General features: G+C 44.0%; 1 protein-coding gene across 1 annotated transcript; it reads right to left on the bottom strand.

Moving 5' to 3' along the window:
* Positions 1–767: 767 nt before the first annotated feature.
* Positions 768–15,831, bottom strand: LOC140707593 (uncharacterized). The gene is made up of 2 exons (XM_078376653.1): positions 15,404–15,831; positions 768–14,828 (listed from the first exon to the last, which is right to left on the bottom strand). Exon 2 carries the CDS (start codon positions 2,403–2,405, stop codon positions 768–770), a length of 1,638 nt encoding a protein of 545 aa, XP_078232779.1. The 5' UTR covers positions 2,406–14,828; positions 15,404–15,831.
* Between the last annotated feature and the right edge of the window lie 12 nt (positions 15,832–15,843).

Here is a 15,843-nt window from a genome sequence, read left to right as displayed (position 1 = left end):
GCGGGTGATAAACGGCTGTATGGATGGGTTTTACCTCTAACAAGCGCCACAACTCTTTCAGAGTGATACTCATGAAATTAGACCCCTGGTCGGTCAGAATCTCTTTAGGAAACCCCAGCCTCGAGAATACTTGCATTAACTCACGCACAATTACTTTGGCAGTAGTGGACCGCAATGGGATAGCTTCAGGATAGCGGGTTGCATAATCTATCAAAACCAGAATGTGAGTGTGCCCCCCCTGCAGATTTTACCAAAGGCCCTACTATATCTAGGCCAATCCGTTGAAACGGATGGTCCATCAAAGGCATGGGTATCATTTCCGCTCCTGACTGAGGCCTTCTTTGAGCTTTCTGGCACTGTGGGCAGGTCTCGCAATAATTTCGAATGTCTCTTTCAATATCAGGCCACCAAAACCTTTGCTTAATGCCCGCACTCATTTTTTCCTCTGCCAGATGTCCAGCTAGGGGGATATCATGGGCCAATTCCATCACCTTGCCTCGCCATTTGGAGGGTACCGCAAGCTTCCGATTCCCCTCCCTATCCACCCAATATAACAACCCCTGTTCCAATTCCCATCCACATTGATCCCTTACTATAGTCCCAGCTGGTTGTGCCGCAAGCAATGGCTCTCGTAGGGACGCGTCGTCCTGCTGCATGGCCCTGGTCTGCTCTCTCGTAGTGCGCTGCAAAAAATTGGTCTGATCCTCAGCAGGAGAACATTCCCCTTGCAACCCCTCCCTGATTTTTTCTACATCACGTGTCCCAACTCAATCTCTCCCCAATAGCATCTCCCGTGAGAGTCCCGGGACCACACCAATGGTCATTTTCCTTTCCTCTTTCCCCATGCAGACATTAGCCCACATAGTCTGGTAGTTTTTTAGGTCTCCAGGAATGCAACGGACCGTCAGTCCAGTGTTCGTTTTTTCTCCAGGCAAATCCCGTACTAGAGTTTTGCCACATCCCGTATCAATCAGAGCCTTTTTCTTTTCGCCGTTCACCCAAGCCTCAACCTCCCATCGCTCGGATGACACAGCCTGGGAAGGAGGGGGTTTGTCCCCGGGTCCCACCCATGAACAATCTGTCCCTGGGCAATTTTTTCTTACGTGTCCGGGGACCCCACATCCAAAGCAAATGGGGCACTCCTCTTTTCCCTCTCGCCAGCCCGTTCCGGGAGTGTAGATAGGGCGCCCGTCCTTGCCCTCACGGCATCCCGTCCCGGGAGCATAGATCCGTTGATCTACTGTAATAGGTCTTACGGGCTTCGGGCTGAAAGGCTCAAACATCTTTCCCTTCGATTTATTAACTCCGCTCGCCTCCCCACTCAACCGCGCAGTGGGAGCCGAAGTAGAAAGTAAAACTTCTACGCCGTGTGGTTTCGTTCTCTCCACCCAAGGGGCGGTCCCGTCTTTCGTAGCTTCCTCCGTCATGCTATAATCCTCCAATAGAGAGACCGCCTTCTCCAGCGTCTTCGGGTTGTTCCGCTGCAGCCAATGTTTCGCGCCTTGTCCCAACGACTGCACCAACTGCTCCGTGACCACCAAATCTACTATACGTTCTCCGTCTTTTCCCGCCGGCTTCAACCACCTCACCGCGTTGGCTCGCATCCGCTGGGCCACCGTGCGGGGATGGGAGCCTGGTTTCCATTTTAACTCTCTTAATCTCTTACGATACGTCTCTTCGGTTAAGTTCAATGTGCGCAATATGGCTTCCTTAACAACCTCATACTGGGTAGCCTCTTGGGTACTCAAAGTGTCCACCACCTCCTGCAGTAAACCGGTGAGACATGGGATCAGGACAAGAGTCCACTGATCCTTAGGCCATCCCGCTGCCAACGCCACCCGCTCGAAAGTGTGCAAATATGCCTCCGGATCGTCCGAACTGGTCATTTTTTGCATACGAATGGGAGCGGGCCCTGCCACCCAACTGCCTTTTACACTAACAGCATTCTTATGACTTTTCTCTTCCTCGCTCCCTTGCGTCCGCATTTGCCTTGCCATCAGCGTTTGTTGTTCCATCAAGTTCTCAATAAGTTTAGCTTGTCTTTCCATGACCTCTCGCAATTTATACAACTCCTCCTTTCCCGCCTGAGGCTCTACCCCGGCCCCACGTTGGGCGCCAGTGTAACGGAGTTCTTCTGAGCCCGGGGGAGCCATCGTCGTGAAGACGGGAAAGAGACAAGGAGGCTCTTCATCGGTTTCAACATCAACTAGTTTATTAGTCGCACAAGTTAATTCCACAGGATCAAACGGGTCCTGTAAATAACTGTCATTTAACAAATGATAACGTTTAGGTCTAGGACCCCACATTCCCGTCACCTGACCTAAAAGGGTGCCGGCCCAAATTTCTCTTGATCCGTCATGGGACAGAGGGGGGCACTCCTCACTGCACACACCGTGCCGCAACATGGATGCCTTGCCCAGTCTCCCTCAGGAGGTTTCTTCTGGAATTCAGGACCAGGCTGAATCACCCTCCGTCCCCCACCTGGTAGGTTACGGGGATATACCGACACAGTCCATTCCAGCGGCTCTATCCACTTCCCCCGTACCCCCGATGCAATCGGATCCGGAAGCAAACCTCTTCTGGTCGCTAGATTGGGGAAACCTTCAGCAAGCTGTGGAGATGCTCCGATCCCAAGCGTAGGCTCTGTCTGGACCTCTCGGTCTCTGGTCCTCTCCGGGTTGACATCCGTCCAAAGGTTGAAAACGCGTGTGCTATCTGTCCCTTTTATCTCCTCCCACAAGATGAGATCCAGCTCCTCCCCCTCCTCATCTACCAGGCACACCTCCTCTGGTTTTGTCACGATCGGCTCCGCCTGCTCTATCTCCACCAATATTCCCTCTCTACACCCACTTTCCTCTGTCGCTTCTCTTGTCGCTGAGGATGGCGCACTCTCAACTCTTCCTTCACAAACGCGCTCTACGTGGGGCTCCCTTTGAAGCTGATGCGGAAACTTCAGGTGGTGCAGAATGCGGCGGCCAGACTCCTTACTGGAGTGAAAAAATACCAACATATCTCTCCTACTCTGGCCATGCTGCACTGGCTCCCCATCCGTCTCTGCATTGACTTCAAAGTGTTAATGCTTACATATAAGGCCCTAAACGGTTTAGGACCCCGATACTTGGCAGAACACCTGCTCCCACCTAGATCTACTCGGATCACTCACACAAGCCAGGAGGTGAGGCTGAGGAGCCTAACGCTGAGGGAGGCCCAGAAGGAAAGGACACAAAACCGGGCCTTCTCAGCGGTGGCTCCTCGCCTCTGGAATAACCTTCCTCCGGTTATTCGTGCGGCCCCTACGCTGGGCACTTTTAAGAGTCAACTAAAAACATGGTTGTATGTTCAGGCCTTCCCTCCTGTCAATATTTAATTCTTTCTTTATTTTTTCTTTCATTTATTATTTGTTTTATTATTGTATGTGTTATGGACTGTTTGTAAAATTCTTATGTTTTATCATATACACTTTATTGGAAGCCGCCCAGAGTGGTCGACCAGACCAAATGGGCGGGATATAAATCAAATAAATAAATAAATAAATAAAATATACCAAAGTATTCTAGAGTCAAATGTGAGGACGTTTTACCAACATACAGCAGGACAATGATCCCAAACACACCAGCAAAACTACAACATAATAGCTGGAAAAGAAAAGAATAAAGTAGTTGCAATGGTCCAGTCAAAGTTCAGACTTCAACCCAATTGAAATGCTGTGGCAGGATCTTAAAGCTGTGGATAAACAAATGCCTGCAAACCTCAATGAACTGAAACAACCTTGCAAAGAAGAGTGAGCCAACATTCTTCCACAACTATGTGAGAGACTGATAAAAAAAAAATGATTACTTCAAGTTATTGCTGCTAAAGGTGGGTTTAACAAGCTATTGAATCATAAAGTGTACTTTTCATGCATGGCTTCTCCATATAGGCTTTGTTTTTGTAAACTAAATCGTGACACAGTGTAATATGTCATGTGGTGTTGTTCATCTGAGATTGTATTTACCTAATTTTCAGACCTGCTAATGACCAGATGACTTTTATGTCCTGATACATAAAACCATAGAATTCAAAGAGGGTGTACTTTCTTTTCCACATGACTGTTGCTAAAATCCATGTCCTATAAAGGAGCCTTCTGCTAACTCTCATGCTGCTGCTCCTTCTCCTTGATGTTGTCTCTTGTTTATGCATGTGAACAACAAGGAAATGGAGCAATAGCATCCTTCATTCACCTTTTCTTCTGAGCTGTAATGGGAAGAGGGAGTGGGGGAAATTGCAGCTGCAACACTGGGCAAGAAATTGAGGACTCCAGGCTGGGAAATTTACTCCTTGGACCATATGTCCTAGAATACTCTAACCACCAAAACCATGCTATCTGGAAAATTCTGGAAGCTGTAGCCCAGAAAGTGAGCTTTTGAAGCTCTAGAGTAGACCCATTCAGGAAAGGGAGCCCACTGAGTGCATTTTGCCTAAGGGCTACAGGAAAACCTAGAGCCAATGTTACCACAGATTGCTGTTGTTATTACGTGCTGTGAAATCGCCTCCAACTTATGCCAACCAAACGAACAAGTGATTTCCAAAATGCCCTGTCCTCAACACTCCTACTTATCTCTTGTAAGCTCATGCCTGAGGCTTCCTTTTTGGCGTCAATCCATCTCATATTTAGTCTTTCTGTTTTCCTTTTGCTTTCAACCTTTTTGAGCACTATTGTCTTTTTCAGATAATGTTGTCTTCTCATGATGTGCCCGAAGTAGGACAGCCTCAGTTTCAACATTTGTGCCTCCAAAGATAGTTCAGATTTTATTTCAACTGCTGCCCACTTGTTCATATTTCTGGCATCCCAGGGTATTCCCCAGGACCTCCTCCAGCACTATATTTCACATCAATCTGTCCTGGTTTCACACCTATACAGAATGATCAGGAATACAAGAGTGCGGATGACCTTGTTCCTCAGTAACACATGCTTACATTTGATTATGTTTTTAAATTCTTTCATTGCTGCCCGAGTATCAGTCTTCTGATTTCTTATCTGCAATCTCCATTTGGATTGATGATTAAACGAAATCTTTAACAATTTCAATTTCTTCATTATCCATATTAAAGTTGTGTAGGTCTTCTGTAGTCATGCCTCGCTTTATAATTGCCCCATATAACGACAAATCTGCTTAACGATGCCTTTTTTGTGATCGCAAAAGCGATTGCAAAACAATGCTTCCTATGGGCAAAATCCGCTGTGTGATGATTAGTTCCCTGCTTCGGGAACCGATTTTTTGCATTACGATGATCAGCAAACAGCGATCGTTGGGTTCCAAAATGGACACCGGCTGAAGAAAATGCCCCCCCCCGTTGTTTTCTAGGACGGATTCCTCACTAGACAGGCAGCAAAAATGGCCGCTGTATGGAGGATCTTCGCTAGACGGTGAGTTTTCAGCCCATTGGAATGCATTAGCCGGGTTTTAATGCGTTTCAATGGGTTTTTTATTTTTGCTTTATGATGTTTTAGCTCTACAGCGATTTCGCTGGAACGAATTAACATCATTAAGCGAGGCACCACTGTATATGCTCTGCATACAGACTGAACAGATAAAAAAAATAAAAAGCACAATTGTCTGACATCATTGCCTATAGGAAACCATTCTGCTTCTCCATATTCTGTCCTACCAGTAGCTTCTTTTCCACAGTACAGGTTATGCATCAGGATAATAAATTGCTGAGGTTTACCCAGTACTTTCAGAACAGTCCATACCTTCTCATGATCCACACAGTCCAAGACTTTGCTATAGTCTATAAAGCACAGAATAATCATCTTTGTTTGTTTGTTTGTTTATTTGTTTGTTTATTTGATTTATATCCCGCCCATTTGGTCTATACGACCGCTCTAGGTGGCTTGTAAAACTCTTTGGTGCATTCTAATAGCCAGTAGGTAGGTAGGTAGGTAGGAAGGGAGGGAGGTTTGTATCTTATATCGTAGGATTTCATCTCAGGTTGCAAAACTGTTTAAAATAAAACATGATGTCTTATGTTTTAAAACATAAGACAGTTTAAACAATTAAAATCAACCAACACAAAATTAAAACACTCAGACATTAAAAACATAGCACTAAAACCTGTACATGCCACAATCAACTACCAAAGGTTCTCACAAATAATTATGTCTTGACTTGGCACTGAAATGATCCCAGTGTCAGCACCAATTGAACCTTGAAGGGGACAGCATTCCACATTTGGGGTGCTATAGTAGAAAAAGCTCTCCCATATGACTCCACAAACTATTCTCAATGGTGGGACACAGAAGAGGGCCTCCCCAGCAGATCTTAGTGATATGGCAGTTTTATATAGGGAGAGGCGCTCCTTCAAATATTCAGGTTCCAAGCGGTGCTTATAATGGGACAATTTCAAATAGATCACCAGTGGAGTTTCTGATTTCCTGCTGCTTAATAACAGCAACAGCAAAAAAGGCTAACTCTTCTCTCCGCTGTCTCTAAATCAGACTCTGCAGTTACTCATATATACGTTTCAATTTGTATATGCATTCTACTTAAGGAGCTCTGTCATCCCTAGCCGTTATTGCTTCAGACTCTGTCAAAAGTCGTTGGTGCTCCAGCAAAAAACAATGTCGATCCCATAAGCCTAAAATCGGCCCATGCCTGACCCAGATAACAGAAGAAAGGGGCCTTGTTGTCATCTCTCATGCTCCTTCCCCAATACAAGAGGAAGTGGGACATATTATGCTGAGATACACAGTACCTTGTAAATTAGGGTTATAAGTGTCAGGGGATGATCCATCCACACATTCTGTTTGGCTCCCATATCTAAAATTAAGATTATACATGGTTGCTTTAAGAATTTATCATGTAACACCATACCATATTTTCTATAAAGCCAGCATACACATGGAAGGTCAGAAACCTGTAATAAAACATTATAGTTTACAGATTGCCATGGCCTTCATTTCTCTCAGAGGCTTGTTAGCCTCTTTTCTACTTGCACAAATATATATAACCATGACTGTCCCTCAGGATTCCATGACTCTCTATTTTTAAAAAACCATTTTTAAAAGAACTAAAATTTCCAGGACAAGTCTTTCAGACACACAGGAAACTGAAGGGGCAAAAAATACATTTAAGAGTTTGAAAGCAGTTACAATTCTTACCCTTCCTTTTCACTAAATGAGAATACACACTTTTCGTAAGTAACACTACAACTATTAAGTTCCATTCAAGATTTGAATAAAATTTCACTATAATAAAAGAAGCTGTCTTGTTACAGACTGAATTCATTACAATATGTTTAGAAACATAATTGCATATCCAGAGAGCAAACATCCTTGAGTTGATGGTTGTCAATCGTAATCCTTGAGTTACACTGACTAATACAGGTAGTATTCATCTCCAGTCCCCTTGCACCCACGGAAACTGATGCTGCAGGACCCAAAAGAGAGTCTGTAGCAGTAAATTAACATGACTGCAGTGATACAGGGCAGGGGGCAGTGTTAAACTGGTTCTGTCATTCCAACAATAGTTGATGAAAACTGCATTATTACAGAAACATTAAAAAAAAGAAGAAGCCAGAAATGAGTGTGGGGGAAGGAATGGAAGTTTTGCCAACCTACTGTCTTAAAGTAGGGTGGATCTGTTTATTTTGAAAATTGTAATGGTCATTTGTACTGCTGTTTTAAAAATATGAATAATATTTGCAGTATAGAAACCACATACACACACACACACACACACACACAGAGCGAGGACTAAATCTAATTGCTAGTACAGTCTAATACAGTCCCAATTTTGACCAGTCTCTTCCCCTCCCTTTCATGTGACCTGTGTCCTTACATTGGTTTGGGCTCTGCATAGTCTGGACCAGAAAGAAAGCATGATAGCAGCACATCATTTGATCTTCTATTCTTTGAATGAAATATTGAAACTAACCAGTGTGGGACTGTCCCTGCCCACAGGGCTGGGAAGGAAGCTCCAACTGTTTTCCTGGGGGTCTTCGGTCTCTTCTGCCTCCTCATGGCAGTAGTCCCAGGCTTTCATTCTATAGGAACATCCTCCACTACCATCACTCCAAAGAGTAGAAAGTAAAGATGCAAAGAGTGAAGTTGAATGGACAACACTATCTGGAGATCAGCCTAGAAGCCCTTTAACAAGAGCAACAACAAAAGAGAGGCAGCTGCAGTGAAGTGAAATGAACCGTGGCCTGGCAGTAATGTCGCTTATTCCCCCTCCCAACTCTTCCACTAGACTTGGAATCTGCAAAGAGTGGCTGACCCAGGTGACCCTGAAACTACAGGGCAAGATGCCAGCCTGTTAGTGCTTGCAATCCCTTTCCCTCTCCACAGGCAGAAAAGCATAGGAGCCTTTGGATGTGTGGTGCAGGCAGCATCAGCAACAGAAGGAGCCAGGACTACCCACCACTGCAGATTGTGACAGAGAAAGCCGGGACAGCTAAGGAGGGTGCAGCAATCAGATAGGAATACTGCAGAGGCACTCTCCCAAAGGAAGGAGCAAAGGGAATATAGTGTTTGAACGGGATTCTAGCAACAATCCCATGCCACCTCATCAACCTAGCCCAATCTGGGGGGAGAATCCCAGAGAGAGTCTTCATTGTTACAGAGACCCTATGATCAATGGTTGTTGTGGGTTTTTTGGGCTCTTTGGCTGTGTTCTGAAGGTTGTTCTTCCTAACGTTTCGCCAGTCTCTGTGGCTGGCATCTTCAGAGGATCCTCTGAAGATGCCGGCCACAGAGACTGATGAAACGTTAGGAAGAACAACCTTCAGAACACGGCCAAAGAGCCCGAAAAAACCACAACAACCATTAGATCCTGGCCATGAAAGCCTTCACGAATACCCTATGATCACTTACAGCCCCCATTCCATCCTGTATACCACCACTAGAAGGTCAGATAGAACAGCCTGTGACAGGCTGTAGTCAAATTCAATGGTTCTGGAACTGATTTAAGAGGTGCTAGACTAGTTGTTCTGGAAGAGCCAGCAACTGAGATCCTACTTCCAACAGCCTTGCAAATATGCCTCCTTTCCCCCTCTCGTCATTCTACCATATTTTTTGCTCCATAAGACGCACCTCTCCATAAGACGCACCAAATTTTTAGGCAAAGAAAAAAGGAAAAAATAATCTGGGAATTTCGCTCCATACGACGCATACACCTTTTCCCCAATGTTTTTTTTTTGGGGGGGAAGTGTGTCTTGTGGTGCGACAAATATGGTAATTCAGATAGTAGTCTAGCTGTGCTTCTTCCACCAGTTCAAAGCCAGGAAAGAGGGAGGCAATGAGGTGGGTAGGCTCAGGAGGAAAGCTCCACAGGGATAGATCAACGTGCTCACCCAGTACATTGCCTTGAGTTCAAGCATGAAAGACAGCTCTGATGTGAAGTTAATTCCCCTAGCTCAAGCTTCCTTGGCAAAGAAGGGCTTGGCAGTTATCTTGGTCTGTCAGCAGTAGAGCACATTCTATGCATGCAGAAGATTGCATGAACAGTCCCAGGAATTTCCAGGTAGGGATGCAAAAGAATCCTGCTTGAAACCTGGGGAAACTGATGTTAGTCAGTGCTGACAATATTGAGCTAAATAAACCAAAGTTCTGATTCAGTATAACACAGCTCCCTGTGGTCTTTGAGACTGCTGCATAAGATACGTTCTGAGAAAAGCCCAATGGTAGACTTCATTGGATTAAAATTCTAAAGCATCATGGATGATCTCATCAGGATGCAAGAGGAAGAAGGGAAGGGGCACAAAGGTAACAAATGCACTGCAGTTGAGTAGGAAAATTTGGAGGATGAAGAAATAAATCTGAACAATGAACAGAATGAAGATTCAGAAGAAAACAGGTAAACATAGGATTGAGATATATTAAGAAAAAAAATGGAGAAAAGAGGAGGAAGAGAATGATGTTATTTTGTTGAGAGCAGTCATATGTGGATTAGGAAATCAGGGGAGAGAAGTAAAAGTAAAATAAACACCTGAATAGTAAGCAGAGCAGGTACACAAACCAACTAGTCAGTCATCGACACTATTATTGTGTTTCTTTTTAACGTAGTAAAATGTTTAAGTATGACTATATTTGCATAAATTATATATTAGCATATGCAACTTTTTTGCAAAAATTGTATTTTTATTAGTAGCCACTCACCAAATTGCTAGTTCCAATTAGAGCAATTGCACAAGATCAGTCATAATTTAAGTGTTGTCTTACCATAATTCATGGCAACTGCACATCATTTTAAACTAGTTTACATCACTAGAGATCAGGAATTCCTGCATGCATTACTTGAAAGTAAGCAAAAGGAATAATGGGTGGGTAGTGGGAAGTGATGATTCCACATGGAATCATTCTGAATTAGGAATCATGATGTTTTCTGCAAAATTACTGTTCAAACTTTTGATGTTCTATATTCTGAGACTGTGAAGTACTTTTCCACATTATTTTTCTATAGAAATGTTTTTCGGAAATGGCACATATTCCCCCTCTGCTTGCTCCTGAGCCATATCAGGGGACACTTGCAACTCTTCTCCCTCGCATCCTCAGCATACTGGCATTCAGCAAACACATCCCCCAAACCTTCTTGTGGCTCTTTCCTAGCTAAGAACCCTACCCCATCTTGGGGATTTCTGAGACAGTTCAGTTGGGGTTTCAGCTGTTTCGCCCTGAGCCTTGTGAAGGTAACATTTTTCTTGGCTCTCAGGTGTCTTCTCCCCCTTCTTTCCCTCTCACTCTGGGGTAGGGGACTCCTCTGGGTTACAAACCATTAAAGGATAAGCAGAGGCAGGACTAGGAAGGGAGGGAGGGGGTTGTGGGATGAAATGTGATCCTCAATGCAACCAGAATGAATGGTGTGTTAGAGATCATCATGTGTTCTGACCAATTATCTTCAATGAGCTAAATTAAGTACGGAGTCAAAAAACAAAACACAGTGTTAACTTGTAATAACTTTCAAAAAGGTTTATTAACTACAGACTTTAGTATTTCAGTAGTAAAGGTCAAAATGTAGCATTTGAGATCAAAACAAAAAAGGCATTTTTCTTACATATTCTAGGTAGGTTTCTTTATCTTTGAAGAATGTTCAAAGCTGGATGGCATGGATGCAAGTGTGGATGGAGAGAGAGTAATCAGATAGCATGTGCTCATGCAATCTCTGTCTTGGAAAAGGGCCTTTCTTCAAAGAAGGCGGCCACAAGAGAGAGGAGGAGCAGTAAGTGACAAATGCACAATAGCGCCCCAATAGCAGGGTAGAACTGATTGGCAGAATCACCCACTGCATACTGGGACACAATTGATCTGCATACTCCAACATGGTGAACTCCTGAATCAATCCACAGTAACAGTATGAGTACTGATTGCAATTTCAGATGTAATGCAGTGAATCAACTGCAGCAAAACCAAATCATTCTGATTCAGCTCTTCAATGGAGTAGCACACAGACACCATTGTCCCCAGTACTGATGTCTCCCATTCTCTGGTATACTACCTCCCTCTGCAGCAAGATTCTGTATAAAGCTCTCCAGATAAAGTTTCCAGGAATGTTTGCAAATACAATCTTCCTAACCCTCATAATGTATAACATGTCATGCCAGGAGCCCTTCTTCATGGTAGTTCAGACAACAAACCAAGAAGCCAAACCTTTCTTGAAAATGCTACTAGCGTAGCCAATTGTTCACTTTCGATAGTCTTTTCCTTCTTATATTAATTCTTGTTCCAAAAAACACATTAGGGCTTATTTTATTTATTTATTTAATTTATTTAACTTATATACCGCCCCATAGCGCTACAAGCACTCTCCGGGCGGTTTACAATTTACCCAAGCTGGGTACTCATTTTACCGACCTCGGAAGGATGGAAGGCTGAGTCAACCTTGAGCCGGCTACCTGGGATTTGAACCCCAGGTCGTGAGCACAGTTATAGCTGCAGTACAGCGTTTTAACCACTGCGCCACGAGGCTCTATTTTCAGGGGATGCTTTATTTTTTTCATGTACAACAATCTACATTTATTCAAATACAGTCACGTCATCTTCTTCTAGTTGCTGCACAATGGTGGAGGGTGGGGTTTCACTTAGCTGGGGCTTATTTTGAGGGTAGGGCTTATATTACAACCATCCTGAAAACTCATACCAGGGCTTATTTTCAGGTTAGGCCTTATTTTCGGAGAAAGGGTACCAGGTTGGTAGTGGATGTGGTTAAACACCCTTGGACGCACAGGTGGGAAAGACTGAAGGTACCCAGAGAGGAAGCAAATCATAGAAGAGCAGCAATTCCCCTAAACCTTCATACTGGGGAGAAGCCGAGGCGAAGGAGTGGAGGAGGTGATTAAGGGGAGAGAGAAAATGGAGCAACAAAGAAGGGAAATGAGTGAATGGCGTGTGTGGAAGAGGAGACCAAAGCCAAGAGAGCCTGGGAAATCGTGGAACCTGGGGGGAGAACAAAGTGGGAGGAATTTTTGGGAGAGGTATCTGCCTGTATCAGCAGGGACAATAATAAAGGACTGTATACCAGCTGAGCAACTGGGCCCGTGGAATTCGAGTTTTGGGAGCCCTCTCAAGAAGAGTGGAAAGCCGTTCTAGCCCAGGTGGAGGGAAAGGAGAAAGACTATGTTCCAGTTGAAGTCAATTGTTTATTCTATAGTTCTAAAATAAATGTTCAACCGTTGCAACCACAATTGGTGTCCATGTTCAAAGATGTGGGAATACGAGAGGAGGGAAGACAACTTGAGATCCAACCCTCACCCTCGCAATCAGTCTGTCCAAAACCAATTCATCTTCCCTGACAAAGTGAAGCACAGATGGGCAGAACTCAAGCTGCTCTACCTTAAGGGCAACCAACTTACACTTATTGCAACTGCAGTTTTCTCAAGTCTACATTTTCAGGCAGATGAACATAGTGCAGATGTTACAGGAACTCTTTCTTCATCCATTTTTCTTCATGTTATGTTGGTAGTAACACAATACTCCTGACTGCACCCCTTTAATGTTCACAAAAACACCCCAGTTGACTTAGAGGCTGTCCACACTGACATATAAATTGATATATAGATCACTCTTGATAAGGTTTGGATTGGACCAAATTATGGTGTCCAAACATGCTTCCCAACTTTGGGTCCGCAGACTTTCTTGAACTAAAACTCCCAGACTTTTCACAAGCTGTGCTGACCAGAATTTCTGGGAGCTGTAATCCAAGGACATCTGGTGACCCAAGCATTGTTTTAGATCGACCCATCTTTCCCATTTTAAGAACTGTCTCATACCTTTTCGAATTCATCAAGGATTTTTACTATTTTGGTGTGCTGTGATAAGCTAGAGCAAAGCCTGTCCCCGATGAGTGTGCTTGTCTGGAACTGACTAATAAGAGCCCTGCAGCTCCCTCCTTCCAATGTCAATTTCTGGTACCCTGAAGTGTTTTACCAGTTGCTTCGGGATTCTAAAAATTGAACACTACCCCTGATCACCTGTATATAGTCAGGGGAAGTGGGGGAATTTTTTTTTTACATCTGGTAAATTGTCATTAAAGTGATGCATCAGTTGTTAAACTAAAAAAATGTTCTCCTTTGCCCGTCTTGTGTATTGCCAATCGAGAAATTACATGTAGCTTTTACTTCTTCCCCTCTGCAACTGCTAAGAGTCCTTCCTTGAAAGGGCATCTGCAGTGCAGATCTATTTCTAACCTGCTAGGGCAAAACCTTAGACACTTAAAACTGAACCAACACACACACACACCTGCCTCGAAGGCACCTCCATGGCTGCAGGCAACTTCTTGATCAGCAATACACAAACAGAGAAAACAACAACCCTATTTTCTTAAATTAACAGAAGAGAGGCATTGCTTCATCAATGATCTAGAAGATGTAAGAAAATTAATTTCACTTCCTCTGATCCTCTGCAGATGATCAGAAGCATTTAATTGACAGCAGAAACCACAGTGCTGTTCCGATGGGAGAAGCATGCCAAACAGCACATCCCTCCTCCCTTGAACTCAACCAATGCTTTGAAGTCTAGACAGGCACTTATATCGCTCACAAGCTTGTAGGGCCTGTGATTTTAGTTTTAGATCTGGCAGCTGGTAATTTCACTTCCAACCAAGTGCCTCAGTTTCTCTCAGCAGTAGCTGCTCCTGCTAATACTATGTGCTTAAAGCAGAGCACACAATTGCAGTCCAACAAAGAGCCAAAAACACACAAAAATTCCTAACAGATTAGGCAATTAATCATCCTCAAGCAATCAAACACACTCTCACCCTACTTTGTTGCTTCTACCAGTGTCACATAAAATGCCACTGTTGAGTCACTCTCTTCAAAAGCCACTGCTCATAAGCTCCCACAGTCTCCGAGTTGTGGTCTTACAACATCTGAAAGGCCACAGTAGCCCACCTCTGCCTTAAATATATACTAGCCACAAAGGTCTCCAACACTATCACTTTGTAAGGCTACTAGGAAGTGAGCTTTTTAGCAAGTGATAATGGAGGGCTTCTGCACCTGTAGCCAAAAATATTGGGTGAAGGAGGGGGTGCAGGTTTAGTAAGAAATCCTGGTGTAATCTGTTATAACCAGGTGTGCCTTGTGGCATCTAAGGACTTTCTTTTGCAGTCATGAAATGTACATTTGTTATTGTTAGAGAGATTAGCATTTTATTTCTTCGTGAAGAGGCATTAGCTTTGGGTCCTTCCAGATAGCTTGACTGCAGCTCCTTGAGTGGTTCTGATTCAGGTTTTTATCACATTTTTGCCTTGCCTCATTCACGGCAGTTTACAGCTGCTTCATCTAAGATTATGCTTCTCTCTCACACACACATATACACCTTTTTCCACATCTTTCTTTTTCTGACTGTGGAGAATCTGTTAGGAAAGAAAAAAAAGGCAGAATAACAGCACACCTTCACACCACTGGGGAAAATGAGGAACCTTCTGTCTAGAAATGTCCATAAAGTAAATCTGCATATTATTTTGATCGGGAGCACTGTGGTAAAATTGTTGGTTGCAAATGGGAGACAGCATAACCTAAACCTCTCATAAAATTCCATTCGAAGCAGAACAGGCTTGTCTAGAAATACCTTGAGTTGCCTTCAGGGCCTGAACCATTGTGCCTATGAAGCATAATGCTTAATTGCTATTAACTTTTCTACATTGCCCAGCGATAGCTCTTCAGAGTTGGGGAGTAAATTTCAAACAAATGCTGCCTGGGGAGGAGTTTGAAAACATAAAACCCCCACAAGGGTTTGCAGACTGCCTCTGAACTCACCTCAAGAGCCTTACCTGGTACTAACAACTGCCAGAAGACTTCAAGAGACTAATATAAAATATGTATGAACTATTCACAATATCTTGGTGCACAGCCTGAAGGAGACAAGTTATCATCAAAAGCTAGCTGTCTGCTTGATTTTTTTAAATGGTCTAATAAAAGTATAACCTACTCTTGCATTTAAATTGTTTTTTGGCGGGTCCACGAGGCCTTTTTCTAATTTTTTTTTCTAAAAGACGAAGGCTTGATGATGACCATGCGCCACCTTCTCCAATGGGAAAAAGAGAGAGATAAACGTCCCAGCAACTCTCTTTCCCGGGATAACTGGTCTTCCGCCCTCCCGATTTTATAATTAAGATGAGGCCGCCGGAAGGTGCAGCAACGCTAACGAAGACGCGAAGCCACGCCAAAACCTCCACTCCATCCCACGCCGAGCTCAAGCGCGCCCATATTTGTAGTATTCTGAGGCGGCGCGCGACATTCCTGGCTGGGGACCACGTGAGGGCGAAAGATTGGAGGCGATAAGAGCGCGTGAGAGGCTCTCCTTTCGTTTCCCTCCTTCCCGCCTTCTCAGACGAAGCTTTCCTCAAGGTGGAAGGCAGCCGTTGGGCG

The sequence above is a fragment of the Pogona vitticeps genome, chromosome 5 (assembly GCF_051106095.1).
Source record: "Pogona vitticeps strain Pit_001003342236 chromosome 5, PviZW2.1, whole genome shotgun sequence".
NCBI classification, from domain to species: domain Eukaryota; kingdom Metazoa; phylum Chordata; class Lepidosauria; order Squamata; family Agamidae; genus Pogona; species Pogona vitticeps.
This window is presented reverse-complemented; position numbering and strand designations above follow the sequence as displayed.